The following is a 27,859-nucleotide window of genomic DNA, read 5'->3' as shown; positions in this document are numbered from 1 at the left end:
GGAATCGTTCTTTAAATGTTTGAATCGTTGATGGATCCTCTTAGTATACTAGTAACAAAAGGCCTTTTATACTGCCCATTTTACGGTATTGAATTGTTGCGATGCGATCGGTGTAGTCCGATCACTCCATAGTAGTTGCTGAAATGAAATTGGAAAATTTTTCGTCGTATTTTTCCTTTTTTTTTTGTTGCTCTAAATATGAACAAGTAAAAAACTGACCCATGTTTTAAAATTGCATGAGCTAAGGCGCAGTTCACTTGACACCTACTGATCGTTTAAGCTAACTGTGACTTATTGTTGTATCCATAGTAGGTATATGGGCACGGTACGCTCAGAAATCGACTCTATCTCTCACTAATATCGATCCACTACGATTCCCTACGATTCCGATGACTCCAGAGGATTCCGACGATTCCGACGATTCAGGACGATTCCGGATGAAGCTGGACGATTCCGACGATTCTAGACGATTCCGAACGATTCTGCACAACTACGACGATTCCGATGACTCCAGACGATTCCGAACCATTTCAGACGATTCCGAACGGTTCCAGCGGGAGTGATTGAACTTACCCTTCGGAGCTGGTTCCGAAATTTGATGGAACCATTCGGATCGGAGCAGAGCTAGCAATTCCATTTCACTGGAGTTGGAATCAGAATTAATCTTGCCGAAACCGGAGCGGAACTGTGGGTACGATCCAGAGAATCTATCTCTAATCGAAACGTAAGAGTCTCAGAGAGAGAAACAAAGTCTGTAATTTCAATTAAAACCGCCTAAATTTAGGCAATATGTACAACAAAAGATCAAACTATTAAGGGTACTTTACATGGTAGCAACGCAATCAGCAATGCAACCGTTTGGAACAATTTTTAGCCTGTGCGTATGCAATCCACAACGCATCTTGTTCTACACTGATTGCATTGCTTCAAATTGGTTGCCCTTCGAAAACGGAAGATCAATGCAATATTGCGATATTTTCAATAGTATTTGTGTACATTTCAGCGCGTATGAGTGTTTAAATGCGTCAATTTGGTACGTAATGTTGATCGCGTACCTTAAACACACAAAAAACCCCTTTTTAATTGCTAAATTATAAATGCGTTCTGATCGGTTGCATTGGTATCGATTGGACCTTAATCGGAGAAGCGTTATCAAAATAACATAACATTCAGGGATTGCAATTCGGCGTTACTGATTGCATTGCTGATTCCGTTGCTACCGTCTAAAGTGCCTTTTACAAAACCGAAAAAAATCAAATAGAATAAAAGAGAATCAAATTTTGGGATGCAATGAAAAACGCCTAAAGGTAGGCAATCTACACAACAAAAACCGTTGCAATGTAAGTGAAGAGCAATTTTTAGGGAACGAAATACTTGAAAGCTTCACTTACCTGCTCGGAGTGCTTCATTTCTTTCACCTTCGAAACCTAATTCTTCACGAGACACGTTCGAGTTTCTTTACGTATATACACAGTTCAGCGTTTTCTATTTATCCTATATCATTGAATCTACTACATTCGTACCGCGTTTAAACTACTGCTGGCGCTTCTCTCTCTCTCTCTCTCTCTCTCTCTCTCTCTCTCTCTCTCTCTCTCTCTCTCTCTCTCTCTCTCTCTCTCTCGCGTACCACACAAACACGCACACACACACGTACTTAATTCGACAAAGAAAAAGAGAAGGAAAGGGGGATTTTGCAGCATGATGTAAAACAAACCTTAACAGTGACTAACAATCGTTTAAATATGGTTCCAGGCAACCGTATCGTTAAGAGCCGTGACTATATATTGCTCTCTCTCTCTCTCTCTCTCTCTCTCTCTCTCTCTCTCTCTCTCTCTCTCTCTCTCTGCTGCGCTTTTACTATTCCACAGTTCTCTTCTACCTATTGAGGCTATTATTTCACACACACACACACACACATACACACGCAGAAATACACTTACGTATGTATATTGCCCTACATTATTGGTTGAACTAAAAGCTACGCGCAAACCATATGCTCTAGAGCGGGCTCATTTTCTCCTGATAATGCAACGAAATGCATTTTGCAAAGCTGAAGGGAGAAGAGAGACACGATGTTGCAGCACCGCGGTTGCAGCATAAAACTTAAAAGCTTACTAACTAAACACAGATTAAAACGAAACGCGGTAAGAGATTAGGAATACACAAGTGTAAAGCGCACCGATGTGTGTGTGTGTATTGAAAATAAATCTCTTATTCTAATCCTAATGCAAATTACTACTACTACCGAACGCCGGTGTGCCGTGTGCTTGTGTGCAGCACAACAGTGGTGGTGGGTGGTTCATCACACCGGTGGGGTTCCGTCGAACATTGCACTCCCACCGCTGCCGCTGGCCGCACTGGTACCGCTCGTGATCGGGGTAGAGGGTGCGGCCGACACGATCGATTCGATCGCACTGACACCGTTATTGTTGTTGTTGTTGCTACTACTGCTACCGGTGATGGTGGTGCTTCCACCCATCCCCACCACCACCATCGGTGGTCGCTTCTTGCCACCGTACGTGAGGGCAATGTTCGCGGTGGCCGGCGGTGGCGGCAGCGCTTGCGGTGGGTAAAGCGTGTGGTGCTGCGGCGGTGGCACCGACATGCCCATCACCAGGCCCGGCCCATGATGGTACAGATGGTGGGCGGGATGGTTGGGCGGTGGGTGCGTGTGGTGGTGCGGTAGTGGCAGGGAGCCGTGCGGAGACGCCGGTCGCTGGGCGGCAAGATGGGAAGGCAGCAGATGGTGATGATGGTGGTGCTGATGCGGGTGCTGGTGGTGGTGTTGGTGGTGCGGCGGAAGATTCGAATGCCGGTAGCCGAGGGTAGCCGCCAGGGCGGCCGATGGGACGATGGGACCCCCCACACCGGGCAGCTGTACGGGCGGCACTGGCAGTGGGGGCAGCCCGGGGGGCGGACCACCGTTGGCACCGGGCAGCGTGTGTTGGTGGAGCGGGGGCGGCGGCAACGGCGGTGGCGGTCCCATACCCGGTCCCATTGGTAGCCCAATGCCGTGGAAGCCGCCCTCGCGGAAGTCGATCATGCGCACGACGGGAGGATGGAGACAGCGGGGCTGCTGCAGCTCGGGCGGCGGCGAACCGGGCGGTGGTGGCGGTGGCGGCAAACTCTCCAGCTCGGGATCGATCTCTTCCGCTTCCTCGTCTAGCTCCTGGGGGCACGGTGGGAGGGGGGAAATAGTAAGTACAGATTGTAAAAAATGGCGTGAAGTGATTTTGTTGCTAACTTACCGGTTGCTTGAGTTTGTCAATCAGCCGCTTCTTGCCGGTAAGCTTGAGCGTCCGCTGGCGGCGCATCTTCTTCCGCTGCTTGGCGGCGGACAGTTTGTTCGGCGACCGTTCCTTCGTTTCATCGCCGGAGGAGGACGACTCGTCGCCCGGTGCCACACCGTCCGCAAACAGCACGGATTTTTTGGCCGTAGAAGAGCTGCAAATGGGCGATTTGAAGGAGAATATGCAACATTAGTTATTCGATCGAGGTAGGCGATGGATTCTGAGAAAATATCAGGGATAGAGATGTTTAGGATAGCTTGGCACTTGATGCAGCTCAATGAATCAATAAAATGCCTAAATAAATCTGATTCACAAATAAAAAGATTCATGAAATTCTAATAATTTTTAATTCTGATTCAGAATCATAAAATATTTATCGATCTTCAAAGAAACAGGAAAATACATGACTCACTTTCATACGATTCATTCATCCATAACGATTAGAGATTCTTACGAATCAGTTAAAAAGGAATCAACTCGTGATTCGCGTAACTCTTCATTGAAGAATCGTAAAGTTTTTGAAAGACCCCGACACGGTTCAATATCCAGATTCAGAACTATTTACAGATTGATGGATCATACAATAATTATGATTTTCGGAAGATACAGGATTCACTTCCAGAATAATTAATTATTCATTAAACCACAATGATTGGTAAATATTATGAATTACTTGGTGATTCAAATTACTCTTCAGAGAAGAATCATATGACTGGCACTAATAGTGTTTGGGTTAATGAATCTTTCGATAAGATTCATTCATATAAATCTTCAGTGATGAGTGATTCGAGTCTCGAGTCGAATTTTCAAAGGTTAATGAATCTCTAAAGATTCACAAATCTTCAAAGATGCATAGATCTTAAATGATTCTTGAGCCTTCAAAGATTCATGAATCTCTAAATATTCATAAATCTGTAAGCATTCCTGAATCTCGACAGATTCATGAATCTTCAAAAAATCTACATCTTAATTCACAATTTAATGGATTCATAAATCCAATGAAATTCATATATCGTCAGGGATACATGAATATTTATGAATGAATGTGTATGATTTTCAAAATATTGAATTGAATTGAAGCTTAAGCTCTATGGAAGTTTAGAGATTTATAAATGCTTGGAGATTCATGAATATTTAGAGATTCATGGATCTTTGCGGATTCATGAACCTTTTGAGATTCATGAATCATATATAATTCATAAATCGCTAAAGATTCACGAATCTGCAAAGATCCATGAATCTCTAAATATTCATGAATCTCCAAGCATTCATGAGTCTTAGAGATTCATGAATCTTAAATATTCATGAAACTTAGAGATTCATGAAACTTTCCAATCGAGATTCAGATTCATTAAATCATTCCCAAGATTCATTCAGAACTTTAGTCACTATTACACGCAAATCGCAAAGCATCCCGATAGGCCGAAAAGCTAACGAACATCAACACGCAACAGCTCTTAACTTACCCTCCGCCGGCGTTCGGTTTGGCCGTTTTGAGAATACTTTTTTCGTACGACCGAGCGAGGGACGCGATCAGATCCGCCTGCTTGATCGTCTCGAACTCCTCGTCCGAGGACGCACTGCCACCGGCACCACTACCGCCGACACCACCACCACCGGCCGCTCCAGCACCGATCAAATCACCGCCCGCTCCGGACGAAGCCACACCAGCACCACTACCGTCCGAGGCAGCGGCCACGGCGCCGGCAATCGTTTTCGTCCCGAGCAGCCGCTTAATTTCCTGCTGCAGCCGCTCCTTGCGCTGGCTCTTCTCGCGCCGCTTCTTTTCCCGCTCGGCCTGGATCTTTTTCTTCAGCTCCTGGCGTCGCTCCTGGCGCTGCTGCAGCTCCTCGGCGGTAAGAATCTTGGGCGTGACGAGCGCTGACGTGGTGGCGGATGATGATGACTGTTGTTGCTGCTGCTCGTCGCCGATTGCCCTGGTATTCGTCTCCTCTGAGCCGTTGGTTGTGTCCGTCGCTTCACCCACACCGGACTGACCGGTCGGGTCGGTCGGTTTGGCGGTGGTGGTGGTGGTAGCGGTCGCGAGCGGCGTGCTGGATGGGACGATTTCCAGCACGTTGCCAACCTGTTTCACCTGCGATTTGGCGCTGCTGCCATCGGTGGCGGCATTGTTGGGGGCCGACACGGTCGGTATGGTCGGTGTACCGTACGGTGGCCGGTACACCATGTCGCCGCCCGGACGCATCGCGTTCAGCGGTGGGCCAACGAAAGCCATCGGATAGCCCTGGTACGGGTGACTGCGCGGCGCCCAGGACGGCGGTGGACCTCTCGGCGGTGGTCCTCCGTACCCGTACGCACCGTACTCCTGGCCCCCGTAGCCCGACGGATAGTTCATGTGCGGCAGATGGTTGCGCGCTCCGGGCGGCTGCTGCTGGTACAGATCGTGCGACGACGGCGGATACTCACCATACCCACCGTGATGCTGCTGCTGGTGGTGCTGCAGATGGTGCGGGGGAAGGTGCGAAAGGTGATGCTTACCGGGTGGTTGTTTGCCACCCGCCGCCACCTCGGCCGTACCATTCATCCCGAGCACGATGTTGATGCGATCGTCGAGTGAAATGCGCTTGGGCGAAGATTCGTCTCCACCTTCGGGCTTCGGGCCCGACCCGCCGCCGGCGGCCGTTCGGTCTCCATCGAGCAGCAGCTCACCGGCAGGGCCATAGTAGTAGCCGCCGCTGCCCTTCGAATAGCCCCCACCGTACGCCGGATCGGCGAGCAGAAGCTTTCGCTCCAGCTCCGCATCGCTGATGGTCGAGTCGGCCAGACTCTTCTTGTAGCCCGTCACCGGCGAGTGCACGTTGGGCGACGGGACGCCCGTGCTCGTTATGATGTCGATCTGGTTCTCGCCGTGCACCACCATCCCCATCGGCGGTGCGTCCTTCGGGGACGGTGGCCGACGGTGACCGCCGGCGTAAGGCGATCGGGAGCGTCGCGACGTAGACCACTCCCGCTCGGCGGAGTAGCGGCGGCGCGAACGGCCAGCACTGCGCCCTCTCGCCTCTAGCGGACTGCGGCCACGCGGGCTCGGCGGTCTCCGTTGCGATGGGCTGAGGCTGCGGTACCGCGAGCGCGAGCGTGACCGTGATCTCGATCTCGACAGCGAGCGCTTCCGGCTGCGCGTTGGGCTGCGCGTACGATGCCGCCGGGGACTGCGCGAACCGTGGCGGGAGGCGGTGCTGCTACGCTCTTTGCGCGCCGACCGCTTGTCTTGATCGCGCGATTTGCGCTTCGGGCTGCTGGCCACGGTGGACGATTGACGGTCGCGCGAGCGTCGGCGGGACGAGCTGCGCTTGCGGTTGTGTGATCGGTCGGGGGACGAGCGCTTTTCCCGCTCCTTGCTCGCCCGTTGCTCCTTCGATGCGGTGCCGGCGACGGTAGATGCTTTGGCCGACGGTTCTTTTGCCTGCTCGGTTCCGGCAGTGTGGCGCTGACCCGGCGCATTGCCTTCCTCGTCGTCCTCGTGGCCAAGCAGCGCGGAAGTACCGGCGGTGGGCAGTATTTTGTTCTTCGATGGCAGCTTCAGCTTAATCGGCATGTCGCGCTCGAGCTCGAGCGGCCGGACGGTCGGCGATTCCGACGCAACCGAATCGTCCCGAATACTGTAAATCTTGGTGCAGGACGCGGGCGTTTGGTCCTCCTCGACCGGCACCTTCGGCAGCAGATACTCCGGTATGACCAGCGTCGGCCGGTGGGGCGGTGTGCGTGGCTCTTCCGGTTCGGTTTGCTTGAGCTCCACCGGCGCTTCCGCTTCCTTCGCGGTGTCGTTCTTCTTTTCGTCCGAATCGTGCTCCGAATCCGAGTCCGAGCTCGTGCTCGAAGAGCTGGACGAGTCGGACGAGCTGGACGAATCGCTGCTCGAACCGGTCGACGAGCTGTCCGAGCTGCTCGACGAACTGCTCGAGCTGGACCGTCGCTCCCGCTCCTTCGCATTGCCGAGCGATTGCATAAAGCTCTGATACTCATCCGCCAGCTTCTCGCTGGCTGCTGGCAGCGGGCCGTCATCCCCATTGCCCGCCGCAGCAACACTGCCAGCTGCCGGCGAACCATCCTCCTTGCGCCTCCGGTGCGCTTTCAGCTTTTGCATCTCCTCCAGCTTCGATTGGTACGATTTCAGCTGGTTCTGCACGTTCAGCAGGTCGTCCAGCGGAATAATCTCCTCGTGCAGGCTGCGCGGCTTCAAATGGCCACGCTTTTCCGCCGCGCTTAGGACCGAGGGCGATTCACCATTCACCGCCGCCAACGGGCCCGATTCCTCCCCGCCCGCCTGACCCGGCGGAGTCCGAGGGGATGGCTTCGCCTGGGCGGGCGGCTGTTGCGGTGTGGGCGTCCGTCTTCCCGCCGGACTCATGCCCTCCGTCTCCCAGTTCGACGCATAGTCGTCCGTGTCGGGCGATTCGCTTCCCTCGCGCCGGTCCCGGTCGATGTGCTTGCCGCCAGCCCGCCCTTTGTCGGGCGAAAGGCCGGACAGCAGCTTCAGATTGCCGCTGGAAAGATCGTCCAGAAAGGAGCAGCTAAACTTTGGCCGTGCGGCTACCGTCGGCTGCGCTTCGCCCTGCTTTCGACGCTCCTGCTCGTCCTCATCCGTTACCGGTTCCTGCTTCACGATGCTGCAATCGATCCGCACCGGGGCCGGCGGGCTCGCCCGCCCGTACTCGTCCCGCTCGTCGGTTGAAACCTTTTCCCGCTTGATCGTCTGCAGCAGCTTGACGGGGGGGAGTTCGGGCGTGCCGCGGCTACTTTCACCCCTTCGGCTGCCGGGCGATGCACGTTCGAGATCCTTTTGCGCCCGGCGATGGTCGCCCTGCGACCCCGAGGAAGATCCTCCGTCGCTTTCGTCGTACTCCTGCAGTGCCGCGATCGCCGGCGTTATCGGTTGCACCTTCGTAACGGGCGACACCACCGCCTTCACTTTCTTTTCCTTCGGCGGCTCATCCTCACCGTCGGGCAGCGTCCAGTCGCGCCAACTGATGACCGGGCTGATTGTGGTGTAGCGCACGGCGGACAGCGTACCGCCCGCCCGTACCGCTGCGGGTACGCGCGGCCGAAACGGCCCATTCCTGCGCGGCCCATCGGGAAAGTCCCGGCGCCGGTTGCGGAACGGGTTCCAGCGGCTGTTGAAGTGAAACTTGCTGCCGCCCTGGTACGGCGGGAAACGATCGCGCGCATCTTCGCCCCACCGCGGTACGGATTCGCGCAGCGGGCTGTGACTACGCTGCTGGTGGTCGCGTTTATTGCTGGCCTCTTCCCGCGGCTGGCTGTGGGACCGGGTGCGCGACCGGGACCTTTTCCGCGACGCCCTGTCCTCCACCGAGCGGGATCGTCGCTTTTTCGACTTCTTTTTCTTGCGCTCGCTGTCACGCTGGTTGCCGGTGGCCCTGTCGCTGGCGCTCTCCTCGTCCGTGCCACCGTTGCTCGCTTTCCGCCGGTGCCGATGGCGGCTGCCGCGGCGCTCTTTGCCTGCGTCGTGCTCTTGGGAGGTTCGCTTTGCTTTCTTTTTCTTCTTCGATGCCGCTGCCGAGTCGGAATCGACGGGTGGGTTGTGCTCTGGAAGGAAAGTGAGGAGAGCAAAGTGATGTGTATGTGTGTTAGTACAAAAACGAAAGGTCCCATGCATTTGCCGAGTGAATTTGGGGTACGAAATAGAATCACTTCAAATTGACGAAATTCCCCCACTGTCCCCACATCATCGGAGAGCCGAAATTTCGACATCCATCTCGTAAGATGGCGTAAAATGGCTACCCTTGCAGCGTATTGCCACCACCGTCTGCTGTCAAAAGCAGCCTCCGCTAGATACTCACTGTCTTTCCGTCGCTCCTTGGACGAGCTGGAATCACGGTTCCGCGACTTTTTCGCTCTTTTGGTGCGCTTCTCCTCCCGGTCGCTGCTGCCCGCAGCCCCTGCCTCCCTATCGCTGTGCCGATCGATGGCAGCATTCGCCGCCGGGGATGATTTTTTCCTCTCCTGCTGCTCGTGTCTGTCAATCGATGGCGAACGTTCCTGTACGGGCTGCTTGGTCAACTGTACGGGCGTGCGCTCGATCGCTGGCAGCGGCGGTGTGCAGGATGTGGCTCGGTCCGTGTCCATCGTGTGGGCGGCGACGACGGGCACGATCTAAAATGGTTCCAAATGGTGCGGCGCACAGGGGGATGGCGAGCGTCTGACTCGCGAGCGGGCAGGGAGATGCAGTGCAATGCCCCGTCGTTATGACAACAGCTCCATGGATGGCCTTCGAGCTAGTGGTGTACGGCTTCCGCGGGTGTTCCTGTTCACAGTTCCCGTTGGGTCGGGTCTACCGCGATTTCCTGCTTGCAATCAATCGGTTAACGGCAGGGCGGCCCGAGGGCGGTGTACCTGGGCAGTACGGGGTAAGCGATGCACACACAGCAACCAGCTATCATCACCCGCTCTTCCTGCTCACTCTCTCTCTCTCTCTTTCACTCTCTCGCGCCTCTCTTTCTGCTTCTCTCCGCGGCACAGCAAGCCTGCTGCAAATGAGGCGCCTGCCGGGGGAAACTTCCACCCGGAACGGTAGGCACAACCGGATGGGGATCCGCGGGGTCGAAGGCTAAAAAGATTAGCCCCGTCTTTTTACACGGCAAGTTTATGATTTTGTATCGCTACTACGGTGACACAAAACCAGGGATAGAAATAGGCAGCGCGCACGCACACACGTTTACGCACGAAACATAACAAAACGTCAGAATCGCGCCTGACAGCGACGGACCGCGGGTGACGGATGCGGTTTGACAGTTTGAAGGCGCACGGGAAAACGTCGCCGCAAAAACGTCGCACCGAATTCAAATGGACCGTTTCGGGATGGCCGTTAAATTTTCTTTCCCAATCTAAATGTTTCATGTGGTTAACACACATTTTTGTGTTACGTTTTTCTTATACAGCAGGGCTCTGGGTGTTTAGAGAACTTAAAAACAATTGATGAGCCACATTCAGCTTGCGCAAAACAAAATAAATATAATAAATGCTAAACTTGGTTGTATGGCACCGTTAGATTTTTTAAATTGTCCTGTAACTATTTTCAATGACTTAGTTGCATTGAATTGGAGTTCATTTTAAGATTTTTTTTGTACAACAACCGTTATCGGTCAAGGCCTGCCTGTAACCACTACTGGGCTTGGCTTTCAGTGACTTATTGATTTACGATAGCAGGATAGTCAGTCCTACGTATGGGGGCACGGTCCATTCGAGGCTTGAACCCATGACAGGCATGTTTTTTGTTGTTCATTTTAAGAATAGCAATACGTATTTCTAAATTAGAATAGAACGAAGTAGATTGAACACATAGCTGATCTACTTTCCAAGCTCCTCGGATAAATCTTAAACGACTGAGAAATCAAATATCCATAGAAGAAAAAAACGAAAGCTCCATAACTTCATCGGTTTGCTCAATTGATGGCGTTTTATAATTCATCATTATATTGCTGTTCTTTTCTTGCAATGTGTTTTGCTTAGCTTCATCTAATATCATAGCACATATACCCTTCTAACTTTCTGAGCAAAAATCTATATGATTGGTCGTGTGGTCAGATACGCGGGTGTATCAACACCATGGATCATTACTCAAATCTCAATTGCTTCAGTACAATTGGTTATCATTGAAGTTTCTTCTTCTTCTTCTTTGGCACAACAACCGCTGTCGGTTAAGGCCTGCCTGTACACACTATCGAAGTGAGCTTGGCTTTTAGTGACTTATTGTTACCATAGCAGGATAGTCAGTCATACGTATGAGGGCACGGTCTATTGGGGGCTTGAACCCATGACGGGCATGTTTGTTAAGTCGTAAGAGTTGACGACTGTACCACCAGATCGGCATCATTGAAGTTTAGTATTTATGAAATCGTAGTATGGGTGCCAACTCGTACGACGTAACAACAAGGCCCATCATGTGTTCAAGTCCCGAATAGACCGTGCCCCATACGTAGGACTGACTATCCTGCTATTGTAAATAATAAGTCACTGAAAGCCAAGCTCACTTCACTAGTGGGTACAGGCAGGCCTTGACCGACAGCGGTAGTTGTGCCAAAGAAGAAGAAGAAGAAGAAGAAGAAGAAGAAGAAGAAGAAGAAGAAGAAGAAGAAGAAGAAAAAGAATAATAAGTATGGGTGTACAGTCTGAACTCACTGGTTGAACTTCGATTCCCTACCAACTATTTTCCGCGTTTTTCCATACAACAAAATTCTGAATTTTTTGCCAGCAGGCTATGAGATTTTTGTGAAATTTTCAAAAATCGGTTTTCCCATACAAACGCATGCTTTTTAATTGAACTGTCATCCGGCTATCGAGCGTTCAACAAAAAAGCATGCTAACTAAAAAGCGTTCAACTATTGAATTCTGACTGTAGTATTTAAGCCGTTCTAGTTCTAGAGATGAGTAACTTCAATGCGAAACCATACAACAGTACAGAGGGGAAGAGAAAGCTCTGCTATGTGGCTAAACCAGTAACAGATGGCGCCACCAGCTTTTTTGCTATTTTTAGAATGCATCAGTCGTTTACCGCCTGCTAAACGAAGCCTTTTTAGATTCCTATTAATTTGAGAGCTTGAGCCATTTAGAACCCGTTTAGTGATCGTTTGGTGGATTTGTGGCACTTAGGGTTGGTCTCACCTTAAAGTTTAGTTTTAAAACAAATTGCACCGCCGTTGCTAGTACCATAACTTCAATACCAATCAACAATAAGGGAAAGTGAAAGCTTACAGAAATAAATTCACGAAAATCTTACAGTGGAAAAAACACAAAAAAATACGAAATAGAAACTAGAAAAATTAATGTTGAATGTAGAAACTAGAAAGGAAAAGTAACATTTCTGCATTCAGTAACGAGGTCGTAATCTGCTGAAGGAAAACTTTACAAGCAGTGCGAGCAGTGCTCCTCAATCCCTAATTCAAATTATGCTGATCCCATTTGCATTCAATTAAAACATTTGACATGTTAAATCGTGGTATTACGCGTGTTATAATTCATGCATAGCAATATAAATGTATTCTTAAAAAAATACAGTAACTTTTCTTCCTTGAAAATGCAGCCAAAAAAGGAAAGCGAATCGGAAACAATATTCATTATCCTATCCTTTTTTTGTTCTTGATTTCTCTCCATCACTTCCATCTTGCCGCACAGCCACCAACTGGATGAGTGAAATACTAATTAAAATATTGAAATGAGTTTTGCGAAATTCTGATCCCCCCACGCAGTAGCAAACGCGGCCCAGGGAATCATTGTGCGCACCCACCGTACCGTACCACCCAGGTGCCAAATGGCCAAATTGCAAATGACGAGCCAGCGAACAAAGCTGCCCGGAAAGAAGGGCCAGAAAACCAAGTCTATGGAAAGCTTTCCGGAGAAGGGAAATAAAAATTGGAATCATGCCACGAACGGAGCGGTCTGTGTGTGTGTATGTGCCGCAGCCGAAAGAAGTCTCTAATTACCTGAAATGATTAATATGGTACGCGCGCTGCTCCCGGTGACTTTCGGTAAAGCGCACGGACAAGACGATGATAACTTTGCACCGAGAGGCGGTTAAAGTTTGACCGTGAATGGTGTACTGATAAAGGATGAGCGCATTTGTTTGGCAGTGGAAAAGGACAGGGAGTGCCAACGAAGGGAGTCAATTAGCCGAGCTTTAGAACGCAGTACGACTTCTCGCTGGCGTATTGCTGGAAGAGTGTGAACTGTGTCAAAGTCATTTTAAGGTTTACTTTCTTTTTTTATTAAATCTGGCATAGTTCCAAAGTTATGCTGGGTACGTCAATCGCTTGATTAGGATAACAGACTCTAATTTTGTTTTAGGTAAAGGCTAACCAAAGGGATTTTTTAGAAGAGTTTGAGAAACATTTATTGCATCAGTAGCTCCTATTAAGTCAATATTAAGTCCAAAGGCTGAGAGGAATATGCTTGGTAAGGATTGTTGCTAAAAATATATACAGTAGGTGACCGCTAACTGAGAGGTAAACAAGCTCCAGTTAACGAACAATGTTCGCTAACTGGAGTGACGTTTCTATGGATTGATTGTTTTGATTGGCGTTGACTGGAATAAACATACCAAACTTTTTTCTCATTTATGTTGATATAAAGTATAGTAATTCGTGTAATAACATAAATTAATAGCAAACGTAGGCAAGAGACCCTAAATTTGTTTGAAAAATGCACATTTGCGACAAATTTATCTTCATGAGATTCCGGATGTTTCATGTTTTGACGTTTAAGTGTTCGTTAACTGAGAATCACTCCAGTTAGCGAACCTCCAGTTAAAAAGCACTCCAGTTAAAACACATCCAGTTAGCGGTCACCTACTGTAAATCGGGTCTGCTTGCAATATTAAACGAATGGATTGTTACTTGCAGAAGATTGTATTAGATACTTTCCCGAAACCTTCGATGCATCTTCTTTGCACGGACGAAACGGACTGCACTATGGACTTGAGCTTAAGCTAAATTTGATCTGAACTCGATCGTTCTCTGTTAATACTTCTAGCGTTTATTCGTAGTTGGCATTGACCCTTTATTGAGAGTAGTGATGGGAAAAATGAAGATTTCGTCGGAATCGATTTCGGCTACCTGTGAAATTTTGTTAAATCGATTCCGGAATCGGCTCCGGAATCGGCTCCAGAATTGGTTCCGGAATTGGCTCCGGAATTGGTTCGGGAATCGGCTCGGGATTCGGAATTGGCTCCGGAATCGGAATTGGCTCCGGAATCGGAATTGGCTCCGGAATCGGGATTGGCTCCGAAATCGGAATTGGTTTCGGAACTGATTCCGGAATCAAAATCGACTCCGACATCGGAATTGACTCCGAAATCAGAATTGGCTTCGAAACGAAGTCGGTTTCGGCATCTTCATAGGAATAGGCGTTTTGGGTCCAATGATGCTATGTGTTCATAGCGGCATAGAATCAAAGTTTACTTGTAAATGATCTATTCACATGGAGATTCCCGGACTTATTTCGCTTCCCACACATCTTATTTCAATTCAAACCATTCCATTTCTGGAGTCAAGCCTGATTCCGTCACCGTAGCAAATTGCGATTCTGATTCCGGAGCCGATTCCAATGCTGGAATTGATTCCAGAGCCGATCCCGGAATCGATTCCAGATCCGATCCCGGAATCGGCTCCGGATTCAACTCCGGAATCGGCTCTGAAACCAACTCCGGAATCGGCTCTGAAACCAACTCCAGAATCGGATCTGGAACCAACTCCGGAATCGGCACTGGAACCAATTCCGGAACCAACTCCGGAATCAACTCCGGAATCGATTCCAGCATCGGAATCGGCTCTGGAATTGATTCCGAACACGGAATCGGAATCGGGTGGGTCTGATTCCGAGCTCCCACCACTAATTGAGAGAGCATTTGATTCGTCTGAGGTTGCAGAGTGGTGTGATCGTGTGTTAACACCTTACTCAGCTGATAGCTTCAGTAACTCCGGCCAGCTTCTGATCGATGATCTACCGATCTTCTTTCATGGCGAACTCCATCTGGATAAACAGTGCCAACTGAAGATATCCCATCGCTAGAGAGGAATAAATCTGAGAAATTACCGACACCGACCATTCACCATCGATAAAAAAGAACACTGGAGAAATGTACATTAATAATTTACTAACGGAAGATGATCTCTTCGTTCTGTGATACAACACAACTGTTCAACACACTATGGACGATTGACTTTCTTTCCCCTTTTACATGCCGACGGAGTTTAAATGCTGCTATCGGTTGAGCTTATCTGCATGCGTAGTACAACCAGTATATGATTAAACAGAAGAAAGAGTTCACAATTCTGCTGTGCTTGCAAACATACCATCTACCAAACATATACAGTCGTTGCCACCAAATATTAGCTCTAGGGCATCAATTTTTGACAGTGCGCATGAATTTTTGCCTAAAAGGCATCAATTTTTGACAGTGCCCATCAATTTTTTACTCTAACGCACCTATTTTTGTCTGTAAGTCATCAATTTTTGACTCTTGTAGGAATAATGACAATTTTACAAGGTACGTGTCATCAGAACACGTGTGATGGGTTTTTTTAAATTGTATTTATTCATATTACACGCATCACGCGATCACGCATCAAACTTCACGAATCAACATTCTTGAGTATGCCATACCAGTATGAGCCGATTTGTAGTGGTACCATACCATAGCTTTTGCGTCCTCAGTATTCTTGTAACGTCCATTAAGATTGACATGGTGGCATTCCTTGTACCACCATGCTCCCTCATAATTCACAGCACAGTTCATACTTCTACTTTCATCATTATCTCGATCTTTGGTTGTAAACTTCATACCCTTATGGTACGTCAATGAGTCACCAGCCGTTCCTGTGTACGATCCCAGCTTTTTTAACTCATATTTCTCCTCCTCACTGCCAATCTCGAACTCACTATATCGTGCATACACGTAGTTTCCATCGAAATCTTTCAGCTCCACCAGCAGCTCATACTTTCGTGCCGAAGTAATCTGATGCAAGTGTTCCAGGCCGAGCCAAAACTCTCCATCGACGCTTCCGAAACCGATCTGATACGCTTCTCCGTTGCGGTAAAAGTCCACCGAACCATTAAAACGATACTGAATCACTAACCAACCTCCGCCGAAACTGGTCTCTTCGCAAAGTGCCAGGAAGGGTTCGTCGTTCGCGGTTGGTTGTATTAAGTGCTTTCCCGTTACGCCCTTGCACGAACTGATGGGGCTTTTCGTCTCGATAGTGTCTGAATAGTCCCTGAGCAGAGCGCGATCTTCTTTTGCCACTAACATTTGGATATGCTTTCGCATCAGTTCATGGTTGGCGCAGGCAGTCTGCTGGGAGAGCACTGTATTAGACTGCGTTTGCAGTACGGTCAGATTGTGGCCGATCGTTTGACTGAGCTGGTTGATGGCCCACAGTAGCCCTTCGGAGAGAGTCTTTTGCTCCGACAGCTTCTGTTCGATCGTCTCTCGATCTTCCTTCATGGTGAAATCCATCTCCATCAGCTTGTACTGGAGGTATTCCAACTTGGCCGTTATGATTTCGTACCCGTACCCGGTGAGGGAAGAATTCGTGCCATTTTGCTCGACACCGCGCACTTTCGGTGCAGAAAACAAAACTACCACAAAGCACAAGAACACTTTATTAACGTCCATGGTCAGAGCTAGAACCAATTACTAGAATGATTTTGAGGAATGATACTGAGCAAGCAGCGGCGTATGTAGCTTCCTTTTATAGTTCCGCGTTTTTAGTTAATTATCTGTTTAGTGATCTGTGCTATTCGCATGCATAGAACGGTCGGTTCGGATGCGGTCTCAAACAGTGTGATAACGTAGGCAAAATTATGCGGTCATACCCTTATCAGTCGGTTAGCTTGCTGTTTTAGTTGAGTTGTTTTATCTCAAATTTTGGAGACAGTAAGGCTAATTGTAAATGTAAATGCGACCTTTTCTATTAACGTTTCTTATCACTTGCGGTTATTTGCTTATTATAGTAGCGAGCTACAAATTACCAATTGATGAATTCTTTAACATCATCAATAGCATCCCGGAGAGCTACTTGTTAAAATGTAACAAACATTTCACTTTCAACAATTGGCATATAAGTTAATTACAACAACATGTTCTATGTTCTAAATCTATGTCAATCTATGTTCTAAATCTATGTAAAAAAACAACAAAAAGAAAGTGCTCCAAAAGATATTTGTCGGTGAAGAAATAGCAACGAGTCCTCGAGTCAACCGCATTTTAACCGCATCTTTACTGTTTAAGAACGGTGTTGCAGCCATGTAACCAACGACAAGTGGTAATGTATTTCTTCAGTTGTGTAGCTTTAGTAGCTTGTTGACTCAATGACACGCACTTACCTTTAGGAATTAGGTGAATAGTGAAGTAATGATGCAAACTTAGTTGAGTTAATCAATTATATATGATATATTTTCTCACTAATGCATGCAATCACACATTTGTTTTAGCAAAAGACGTTTCTGTGTCACTGTTGTAAAATAATGTTTCTAACAACAGCGCCTTATCGGTTATGTTTCCCGAATCAACATTCTTGAGTATGCTAAACCAATACATTTTAATTTATATCCGAACCATACCATAGCTTTTGCGTCCTCAGTATTCTTGTAACGTCCATTAAGATTGACATAGTGGCATTCCTTGTACCACCATGCTCCCTCATAATTCACAGCACAGTTTGTGCTGCCACTTTGATCATTGTCTCGATCTTTGGTTGTAAACTTCATACCCTTATGGTACGTCAATGAGTCACCTGCCGTTCCTGTGTACGATCCCAGCTTCTTTAACGAATATTGCTCCGCCTCACTGCCGATCTCGAACTCACTATATCGTGCGTACTTGTAGTTTCCTTCGAAATCTTTTAGCTCCACCAACATCTCATGCTCTCGTTCTGAAGTAATCTGATGCAACTTCTCCAAGCCGAGCCAGAACTCCCCATCCATGCTTCCGAACCCGTCACGGTACTCAGTCCAGTTACGATAAAAGTCCACCGATCCGTCGTAACGATGCTGGAACATAAGCCAGCCTCCACCAAAAGCAGTCTGCTCACAGTATCCCAGGAATGGCTCTTCATTTTCAGCAGGTTGTATTAGATACTTGCCCGACAACTCCAAAGGCTCCTCTTTGCACGATGGAAATGAGATCGTTCGAGCATACAATGCGGAACTGATCAGAAATCGAGCAACATCTTTCTTCGATACTAGCGTTTGTATCTCCTTTCGCATCCGTTCCTGGTTGGCTATGGCTGCCTGCTCGTTAAGAATGTTATTCAAGTGGTTCTGCAAAGTGGTGAAATTGTTACCCATCACTTGGCCCAGCTGTGATAGCTTCTGATCGGTGGTCCTTCGATCCTCCTTTATCGCAAAGTCCATCTCGGTAAGCTTGTGCTGCAAATAGTCCAGTTTGGCTGTTAAGGTTTGATATTCAAACCCCTCGAGAGACAATTCGGTAGCGTTTTGTTCATCGCCCTGAACTTTTGATGGAGATAACACAAGAAACACTAAGTACAACAGCACTCTAAAGACGCACATGATGGAATAATGCTGAACAGTGGCAAATGCAGCTCCGTTTTATACCGTTCTAGCGAAGTGCAATGACAACTTTGCGACAAAATATAGGAAGTAGGAAGCTTATCACCATTACAATGTGCCAATATGTATCGTACAATATAGGGTTCAAAGTGTGGTTAAATTTAAATGTAGTAGAACCACCTTATCGAACTGTGTTCCACACAGCAAACCAAAAATCCCCTTCATTACCCATCAGCCCGCGTATTAATCAAATGATTGCAGCTCGCCCGTTTTGCAACCGAAGCAAAAGGGAATCCCATAAAGGAGGACCAAAGGAACTTACACTGTGCGTACACAGAGTTCCCGAAGAAATCTTCCCACTCTACCATCAGCTCGTAGGTACACGATGCCCTCAGTCGATTCCAATCGTTCCACCACGATCAAAAACTCTCACTCATTGTTCCCAAATTGTTCCCAGTTGCTGTAGAAGTTCAACCAAAACGCTCTATAAATGGTCATGATCAGGTAGATATAATTAATACAATAATTTTTTGAAATAATTCTCAGCAATGTTGCATGTAGCTTCCTTTTATAGTACCACTATTTAAAACTGACTGCTATAGTACTCTAAAAAGTACAGATGATTCCCACGGCTAGGTCTTCATAGCAAATTGTGGGCTCGAGCCTTGAATAGAGCCTTCCCCCGTAGCAAGGACTGGAGCGCACCCACGACACCGATCCGACTTCGACTATTGTTAGTCCGATTCCGACTCCGGCAAAATGGAACCACTAGATCCGCCCGGAGTCGGAGTCGTCCAGAGTCGTCCGAAGTCGCCCGGAGTCGCCCGGAGTCGTAGTCGTCCAGAGTCGTTCGGAATTGTTCGGAGTCGTTCGGAGTCGTTGGAGTCGTCCAGAGTCGTCCGGAGTCGTTTGGAATCGGAGTTGGTCGAAGTTAACAGGAGCCGTGTGGTTTAATGTACTTGTGATCACACATTTCCTTTCGTTGTGTTTTTTTTGTCTTTCACTTTGCGCGTGGACTTCCTACACAAGCCGACCTCGGCCGACTCCAGATGACTCCGGATGACTCCGTCTACAGCCGATTCCAAACGACTCTAAACGACTCTGGATGACTTCGAACGACTCCGGACGACTTCGGGCGACTCCGAGCGACTTCGGGCGACTCCGAGCGTCTCCGGACGACTCCGACTCCGGGCGACTCCTGGCGATTCCGGACGACACCATATGACTCCGGACGTTTTCGGACGATTCCGAACGACTCCGGATATTGCAACGCCGACCTACCTGCCGGAGTCGATTCCGAATTTATTGGAGTCGGATCGGAGACGACTCCGGATTTTTGCCAACTTTACCCATCACTAGGAAGGACTCACTATCCAACTTCGTGGTACTTAACAACAGTTGATGAGTGCCATAGTATCTACCAAAACATCCTGTAGCCACCTTTTGATAAATCACAAATTTAATTAGTGATGATTAGTGAATTATAATATTTCATTAGTAATACTGTGAAGTAATAAGCTATTATTATCATTATGCAGATAACGTCACGCTAACACCTCTAACCATTGTAATATGTTTGATGGCTGTTACGGTCGCCATGTGGTATGTTTTGAGATAGTCACGGTATGTTCGATTTTGGGACGGTTGCCATGTAGTAACTTTGAACTCGCGTTGGTCAGGGTGGCCTTCGTCATCGTTTGCCGAATTAAGTAGAACTGAGGTGGATACTGTTTCGAAGCGAACGTTCGACACTTGATCGTCCAGGCGATCATAGAAACCTTTAGGAGGTTTCCCTTACTGGAAACGTTGGAGTTTAGAGGCCTTACCTTGGGTAGGGGGACATAACTAAACTCTTTAAATGAGAAGTCGATAGATGTAGGATGGGCATAGTCCTATCCTGACAGTCCGAACGAATCTGACCTGCCATGATCGGAGTTGGTTTTATTTATACTCAAAAGAAGTTAAGGGTTTCTCACATTTGGTTCCGGGTTGTATGTTGGAAAGTTATTGTTTTCACTCAGCTAGTTACGTTTCTATTTTGTTGACAAGAACGATGGTTCTTGTCACTAAGTTCCTATTTTGGGTTTAATGCTTATACTGTTCCTGCTTTGGGTTATAATGCATAAACTGTTCCTGCTTATGTTGTACGTTTTCGGTTGGTTCTGTTAAGTGTGTCACAATTGTTTTTATATGAACGGTGTGGCCTGAGCTCTTCCGGGTGTATATGGTATGATCTGATTTACTGAATGTGTTATAATGAATGTATTACAATGGTGTGACTTGGCTTTCCAAAGTGTGTTACTATGTGTCTATGGCTGGTAGTGTGTATTACAATATGTTCTGTATAGCAGATATGCTACACCATCAAGGAATTTCGGAAGACATGCCAACCAACGAGGTAACGTTGACCGAAAGACACTCCGGTATTATTTTCGTTTTCGTTCTTTGAAGCGAAACCCTTGCGATGTAAATTTGTTTACATTAGTGGTGCGAGCTCGGAATCGGGCCTTTGAATTGAAGTTCGGATTCAATTCCGGAGCCAAATCCGATGCTGGAATCGATTCGATTCGATACGGTATCAGAATCGACTCCACAATCGGATTCGACCTGGGAATCGCAATTTGCTCCGGAATAGGAATCAGGATTTGACTCCAGAAATGGAATGAGCTCCGGAATGAGAATCAGTTCTTGAATTGAAATAAGAAGTTTTAGCAGCGAAATCTTTAGCAGTCTAGAAATCTCCATGAGATTGGATCATTTACTAGTAAATTTGGATTCTTTGTAACTATCAATACGTAGCATGATTAGACCCAAAGGCCTACATTTTAATGGAGATGCCGAAACCGACTCCGATTCCGAAGTCGATTTCGATTCTGGAACCAATTCCGATTCCGGAACCGGTCAAAATTCGGTAACCAATTTGGATTCCGATTCCGGAGCTGATTCCGGACCTGCTATCCGGAATCGCTTCCAGAAAACTTTGGAGCAAAAAACTTCATTTTTCCCATCACTACTAAAAAGCTCGTATTTTAGTATTGATCCACCTGTTTTATCGGTATAATTTATTGAAGATGTACTAATATTGTAATGCCTTGTTGTGACCATATTACGGGTTTGCTTGGTTGATTTTACAGTCTAATCCACATATTGTTAGCTAAACGCTGTCTGCAGCTACAAATACTTCCTATTGTTTGCAGTCCAAAGTTAATATGCAACTAATATCCAATTTTCTGGCAGTATTCGGTGCCGCTCTATGGCACTGTGGAATAACAATTACGAGCAGATGAGGAAGAGAGAAAAAAAACCCCAATGAAATGTGTGAACAGTCTCTGCTCCACCCGTATTGGTAATCGCCTGAACTGAATGACAGCTTCACGGCCTGCTGTACTGTTTGGTCCTTGCATCCTCGCATATTGCCGCATTCTTTCGCCTGTATTCGAACGCCCATTCCCAGAAGTCCATTTGGAACTATTTCCGATTGCTATTCCGGTGCGAGCGACGGCCAACGAGGCAAGCCCACGAGGGCGAGGGGTTTGGTCATGTTTTTGCGGGGACCGTAACAACAGCCTCGGCCTCGGACGACAAAGCCGGACAGCCGGAACAGCGACAAAAGATTGGAAACAGTAAATTAAGATACTTTATTTTCGATTGCGGTTTGATAATTGAATCGGCGGTGCGCCCCCCCCCCCCCCTCCCGGCGGTGAAAAGGGCTGAGAAAGGCCCGGGACGCTTTAGGGGTTTCGGCGAATAGTGTGCCAGGGCAGCAGCAAATTGGTTGGAAAATTAGGTGGGAAAAGCTAGACACTCAATTTTGGGGAAACCCTACTGCCGACGACTGCAGAGCGCCGGTCAGAGCCAAAAAGTCTTTAGCTTACCCCGGCCGTTTTGTGTACTTTTCCTTTTGTTCCGATACAACACCACACCATGGCAGGGCAAGGTTTTGCCGTCGAGTGGACCTACCTAAGTAAAAGGGCAAAGGAAATCTAACTTTTCAATACTTCGGGAGCTCGCCTAATCGAATTCCGGGTACCAGGTTTGGAGACGATGCCCAAGGAGAGAAGGGTAGTTTTAGCTAAGAAGCTATCAGGCAGAAGAAATGCGAGAAAACTACTGCACAAAGGAGTTTCCCTTCCCTGCAAGAGTGCCGTGGAAACCGTCGAAAAGGTTGCTGACGCTGTTAACACCTGGTATCCTTTTGCACTTCAAGACATCAAAGAATGCCTTGACACAAGTGTCAAGAAGAGCCGGACTGGTCTGTCCGCTACCATTTTGAGTCACATTTTAGATGTATCTTAACGTGCATTTTCCAACCCATTTTTTCTTGAGCCGTACTAAATTTTGTGTACTCCCGTTTAACACCGTATGCACCATATGGAGGACTGCTCAATACGCCGGAAAATTGCCAACGCACGCCACAGCTTAGCAAGAAGGGAGCTTCTTGCTTATGCGGCATTCGTTACACCTGCGACCACTAGCTGCTTGCTTTTTTCGGGAGTAGAAGTGCAATGCACGCCCAAGATAAATTGTGGTTTTCCAGTTGAAATTGAAAAATGACTGTCTGTGTGGTTAATTCAATACTGAACGGATCCACCGTGTCCGTTGCTCCGTTCGACGTGCGACGAGCGACACGACACGTTGCGCGTTTAGTTGCGCACCCACCGCTGCGTGAAGAACCCACCGCGTGGAGATGATTGGAATAGTTTGGCGTTTAGATGGGATAGTTTTTTCCCCCACCCGGAGAGCTGCTTTTACCCTTCTGGCTCGCTGTTTTGGGGGTACTTCAAACTCCAGTCCCGTTCCTCCGTTTGCGTTTTACTTTATAGTGTAAACTATATTGCACAACTTTGATGAAGGTTTTTTTCGGACGGGTATGTCTGAGATCCAATCACGCTATGTAAGCGCGTTCCCTCTGTTCATCAGTCGCGAGGAAATCGAGAGAGGGTTTGACCTTCCCCTTCAGCACGCAAACGACCGCTATGATTAAACGAAACTGTCTATGGTTGCAGTTTTTCATTCCGCTTCCAATACGTTTAATATGCAATGTTTTCCTTACCTTCCCTGAGGCTCTCGGGTTTCCACAGCGACCAGCGAATGTGAAGAAATTGTTTCTCCTTTACTCTCGACGAACGTTGATTCTCGCGAACGTGGTTAAAGTTTAACTGCCACGCGGGTTGGGCGGGCGATAAATTGTTACTTTCACTTACCATGGACGTTCGATGCAGTAGGCGAGCTGTTTGGTGTGTCCCTTCTGGCGTGCGGCACAGAACTTGCGTGGCGTTTTTCTCCTTTTTCGGCTCGCAAAATGGACGCTTGTTGGAAGCCGGTTACAGCCAGCGGTGGCTAGAACGACGGAACAGCAGCAGCAGCAGCAGCCTTGTGTCGGATGATTGTGGTTTTCGTAGTGGGCGAGTCCGTACGAACGGCTTTCGCTCCCGGGAGGACAAGTTCACGATAAATCTTTCCGCCGTTTGTGATAATCGTTTTATGAAGATTTTAAATTGTACTATCGGACACACACACACTCACACTTCTGGCGGTTTGGGACCGTTCCAGCCATCTTTACCGCGACCACGGCGGGCTCGGTGTCGTTAGGTTTAATTGCATTTTAAACCGCTGTTTTTTTAAGACAAACGTACGACACCTTCTTCTTGTTCGTGCTTCTAACTTAACATGAACAGTCACTTGTGGTTCGAAACAGTTTTCAGCCGAACATTGCCGTACAAACACGCCCGATTTGACCGATTTTTTGTTAAACGATGTTTTGTTGCCGTTTTGGTTGAGCCGATAGTAATGGTTTGTTTATTTTACTTTAAAATTAAGGGCTTTTTTTCAAAGGTAAGACTTAGATTTATTCGCACGTTTTGTAACATTTGTTCATATTTTATAGATTCTTATTTGTTGAAATAGCAAACATGATACGAAGATGGTTTTTAAGCATTGCGAGACTTGATCAAAATACACGAAAAACAGATCATGTTAAATAAATAAGAGAAACGTTCCTTTTGCTTGTAGCGAAAGCTCTTCGAGTCATTAAGGACATTAAATGAAAAAAAATTAAACAAACAGATTAATTGCGTTCAATTAATTCGTTTAGCATTTCGTTTGGAAATTTTATCCATAAAAAACTAAGAAGCGCGCGATTAAAAAGTATTAATTTGAAATTAATTCGAAATTTCCGCAGTTTGCAGAAACAATCAGTATCATGCTTCATTATTTTGTTATTAGCACAAAGAGAAACAAATTCATTGAACAGTTGTCAGGGCGAATAAATGAAGCTTATTAAGTCTAAATAATGAAATTTAACAGTGAAATTGCCAAGAAAAATAATATTCTCGGCTCGTTCAGAAGAGCAGCGTTTCCTGTCTAACCACAAGGTACAGCTCATCGTCCGGCGAAAAGCTGTGCATCATGCGCAGGGTATGCACCAGCTTATGCTGCATTGCCGTTAGCTGATGCTTCGTGTAGTACCGTTCGTCCTGGTTCATGTGCCATAGAAGCATCAACAATTTTGTCTCCACCTTAGGCAACAATTCCAGATTCCGAAGCAAGGTGGCTTCCTCCGGATCAGTATACGCACATTCCACGTGTGATTGGCATGCCCCGCAGCTACATTGGAAAAGGTAGCAATCCTGCAGGTATATCCCTCTGATTGACCGTCCGTGACGGATCGTACAGGTCCTGAAAAAAGTGGAAAACCCGTTAAGGAAGAAAGTTTGTTCGAGCAATATGATTTGTATTTCCGGCCCCACTTACCCGAGGTTGTCGAACAGCTGCTCTACGGCAGCGATCGGCCGGATGGCCACAATAGCACACCGTCCGTCGAGCAAATTGATCGGGACCACGTTCGGTACGCAGCTATGGTTCAGCATGCTGGACAGCGGGTAAACGGCCATCGCATGCGGTCGCTCTTCAAAATGTGTCGGTTTGCCTTCCTCATTGTCGTAGTCGAAATAATCGTTTAACTCATCCTTAACCTTCTCGTTAGTATCTTCATCCTCCTCATCTTTTACCTCCACCGCTTCCATGTGATGCACCCGCTTCTTGTTGATCAGGGAAGTTTGCACGTGGCGTAGCAGTAGATCGAACAGAAGTTTGCTTCTTATCGGGTTTGACTCACACAACGGTCCAAAGTCTGTACGTTCCAGCAGCAGTCGGTGCACGATGGAGGCGAAAAATATTAGCTCCGCCAGATCTTTCCGACAACGCCGCTTCTGGTTCGTGGCGAGCACTTGTACCGTGTCGTAGATATCGCTGACCGTTGCGTTGTTCCAATCCATCGTAAATGCATTTACATTTGTTTCGTCCAGCGTGTTCAGATGATCATTCCATCCCCCGAGATCCTGGTCGAAGGATGCGATGGCCGTGGCAACCGTACGCAATCCCACCATGCCCCCAAACAAGTGACCAACAATGCGCCAACAGTCACGCAGCACGCCACACTCGTATCGATGATACTGCTTGTGCGCTTTGTCCCGACATTCTTCCGAACAGTACATCGTCACGGTGCATCCCTCGCAGGGAATGAGCGTAAATCTGTCCTCATTCTGACAAAACGCGCAACGTACATGTCGTTCCACGTCGATGAGTAAGTTTGCGTACGGCTTCTCAATCAGCAGCACGTCCCCTGCCTTCAGATGCTGCGTCGTCACCAAATGACGACCGAATTCACTGTCCTGGCGCAGCTCCACACATTTCACCAGCTGGGGAACGTTTGCGTGTGCCTCGTAGCTCAACTTCGGTGCCGGATGGCCCGAGGAACGTGGCCGATACTTTCCAGGCGTATGTTTAACCCTGTCCGGAAATACGGGAGGGTCGTGTTGGATGCATCGCTTCACGTGCTGCTCGCGCTTGTTCAGCTTGTCCGCCAATCGTGCCGGGTAGTTCGAGGCCCTTGCTAGGCGTATATTTTCCAAACACTCTTGGGACAGGCCAAATTTAAGACAGACCACCGACCGGTTGCCGTACGCAAGCGCTCTTGTTTCGGAACCCTGCGCCGAGTATGAAATGCTTTCATTGTAGTATCGCAGTGCCTGTAGGTACTTCTCTTCCATCGGCAGCGCGAACAGTTCATTGCCAAGGACGCGGGCAGCAAGCGCTTTCGCATTATCTTTTGCGTCGGGCTGCAGCTGAAGCCGTTCGTGAAACGGGAACCTGCACAGAAAGTCGTCGATCTTACACTTAATGATCGCGGCTACCCTGTCATCGTCCGGCTGGTTTTGGGTGGACTCGATGATGCGCTGCTGCAGCGTTTCCTCCCAAAGTTGACCAAACAGCTTGGTCACGTCGTAATTCTTGTCACTGAGCGGTCCGTACATACTCACGACCGTGTTTGGCTGGTTTATGTGTTAAAAAATTCTAAAATTGAAATAAAATCAATAACCAACAGCAATTTGCATCCAGGACCAGATGATAAAACTCACGCGGAACAAAGAGGAATGTAATTGTAACGGCTGTATTGTTCATTACTGCGAAAAGCAACATGAAAGAACAGGTTCACCGCGCCTGCTGCAGCGGGCAATATTGGCATTGTTCTGGGGTTTACCCAATTAACAAAAAACCCAAATCAGCCCAAGTGTATTTGTACTAAATTTTTGTTCTCGTCATGTTCAATTGGTGCTCGAATCACCCATTCAGGCCTTATTAAGGGCGGTGGCAACGCTCATCGGATGCGATTTTATCGGACGTGTTTTATATGGGATTTGACAGATAACGTCGGACGTGCGATTTCGTCGTCCGACGTTATCTGTCAAATCCCATACACAAATTTGACAGGCCGTCCGATAAAATCGCATGCGAAAAAGCGTTGCCACCGCCCTAAACGGAGAAAAATACTGTTATTTCTCGCTCGGCATTGACAGATGTGTCCATCTTTGATTTTGGCACAAGTATACCTCTCGTAGTGAGAATATGATGATAGAATTGTTATGTTACTCTTCACGTTAATGTTTTAATCTATTGCAAGGTGCCTAGATAGACTATAGTTGGATCCTTCTCAATCCAAGTAACATTTGTTCTAAATTTTTAACCATGATCTGCCCGAATGGTGCTCGAAATAGTAAAAATTATAGATTTTTGCGTGATAAACCGCGTTGAAAGCCCTAAAATTTCGTTTGTGCGTGTGCGACCTTCACCTGACCTTTGGTTCTATTGGATGATGATGGTGTCTAATCCGTTTTAAATTCATTTGGTGTACTATTTGGCGTATAAAGAATGCCCATTTCATGCTGCGTTATTTCGTGAAAATTTGGTGTTTTTTGTATAAAATGACTATACGTCCAGTAATAACCCAAGTGCCACAAATCCACTAAACGACCACTAAATGACTTCTAAACGACTCAAGTTCTCTACCTAAACGTAATATAGAAAGACTTCGTTTAGCAGACGGTAAACGACTCATGCATTCTAAAAATAGCGAAAAAGCTGGTGGCGCTCTCTGTTGGTGGGATACCCCAACCAGTTGAGCTTCATCGCTTGGAGGAGAGCTTTCTCATTTCCTTTGTACTGTTGTATGGTTTCGCATTGAA

General features: G+C 47.5%; 4 protein-coding genes across 4 annotated transcripts; all 4 read right to left on the bottom strand.

The window, feature by feature from the left end:
• Window positions 1–1,453: 1,453 nt before the first annotated feature.
• Window positions 1,454–10,018, bottom strand: LOC1270685 (serine/arginine repetitive matrix protein 2). The gene is made up of 4 exons (XM_061656452.1): window positions 9,110–10,018; window positions 4,757–8,855; window positions 3,249–3,444; window positions 1,454–3,169 (listed from the first exon to the last, which is right to left on the bottom strand). The coding sequence occupies exons 1-4, from the start codon at window positions 9,393–9,395 to the stop codon at window positions 2,303–2,305; spliced, it is 5,448 nt and encodes a 1,815-aa protein (XP_061512436.1). The 5' UTR covers window positions 9,396–10,018; the 3' UTR covers window positions 1,454–2,302.
• Window positions 10,019–15,334: 5,316 nt separating this feature from the next.
• Window positions 15,335–16,551, bottom strand: LOC1270687 (ficolin-1). Its single transcript, XM_061654469.1, has one exon. The coding sequence runs from the start codon at window positions 16,435–16,437 to the stop codon at window positions 15,388–15,390; it is 1,050 nt and encodes a 349-aa protein (XP_061510453.1). The 5' UTR covers window positions 16,438–16,551; the 3' UTR covers window positions 15,335–15,387.
• Window positions 16,552–17,190: 639 nt separating this feature from the next.
• On the bottom strand, window positions 17,191–18,384 carry LOC133392809 (ficolin-3-like). The gene has a single exon (XM_061654470.1). It carries the CDS (start codon window positions 18,333–18,335, stop codon window positions 17,316–17,318), a length of 1,020 nt encoding a protein of 339 aa, XP_061510454.1. The 5' UTR covers window positions 18,336–18,384; the 3' UTR covers window positions 17,191–17,315.
• A 5,721-nt stretch (window positions 18,385–24,105) lies between these two features.
• Window positions 24,106–26,887, bottom strand: LOC1270688 (SET and MYND domain-containing protein 4). Its single transcript, XM_061658055.1, has 3 exons — window positions 26,756–26,887; window positions 25,089–26,690; window positions 24,106–25,013 (listed from the first exon to the last, which is right to left on the bottom strand). The coding sequence occupies exons 2-3, from the start codon at window positions 26,648–26,650 to the stop codon at window positions 24,677–24,679; spliced, it is 1,899 nt and encodes a 632-aa protein (XP_061514039.1). The 5' UTR covers window positions 26,651–26,690; window positions 26,756–26,887; the 3' UTR covers window positions 24,106–24,676.
• Between the last annotated feature and the right edge of the window lie 972 nt (window positions 26,888–27,859).

Source organism: Anopheles gambiae, chromosome 3, assembly GCF_943734735.2.
Source record: "Anopheles gambiae chromosome 3, idAnoGambNW_F1_1, whole genome shotgun sequence".
In the NCBI taxonomy this organism is placed as follows: domain Eukaryota; kingdom Metazoa; phylum Arthropoda; class Insecta; order Diptera; family Culicidae; genus Anopheles; species Anopheles gambiae.
Note: the sequence above shows the minus strand (reverse complement) of the source record. Positions and strands in the feature narration are given on the sequence as shown.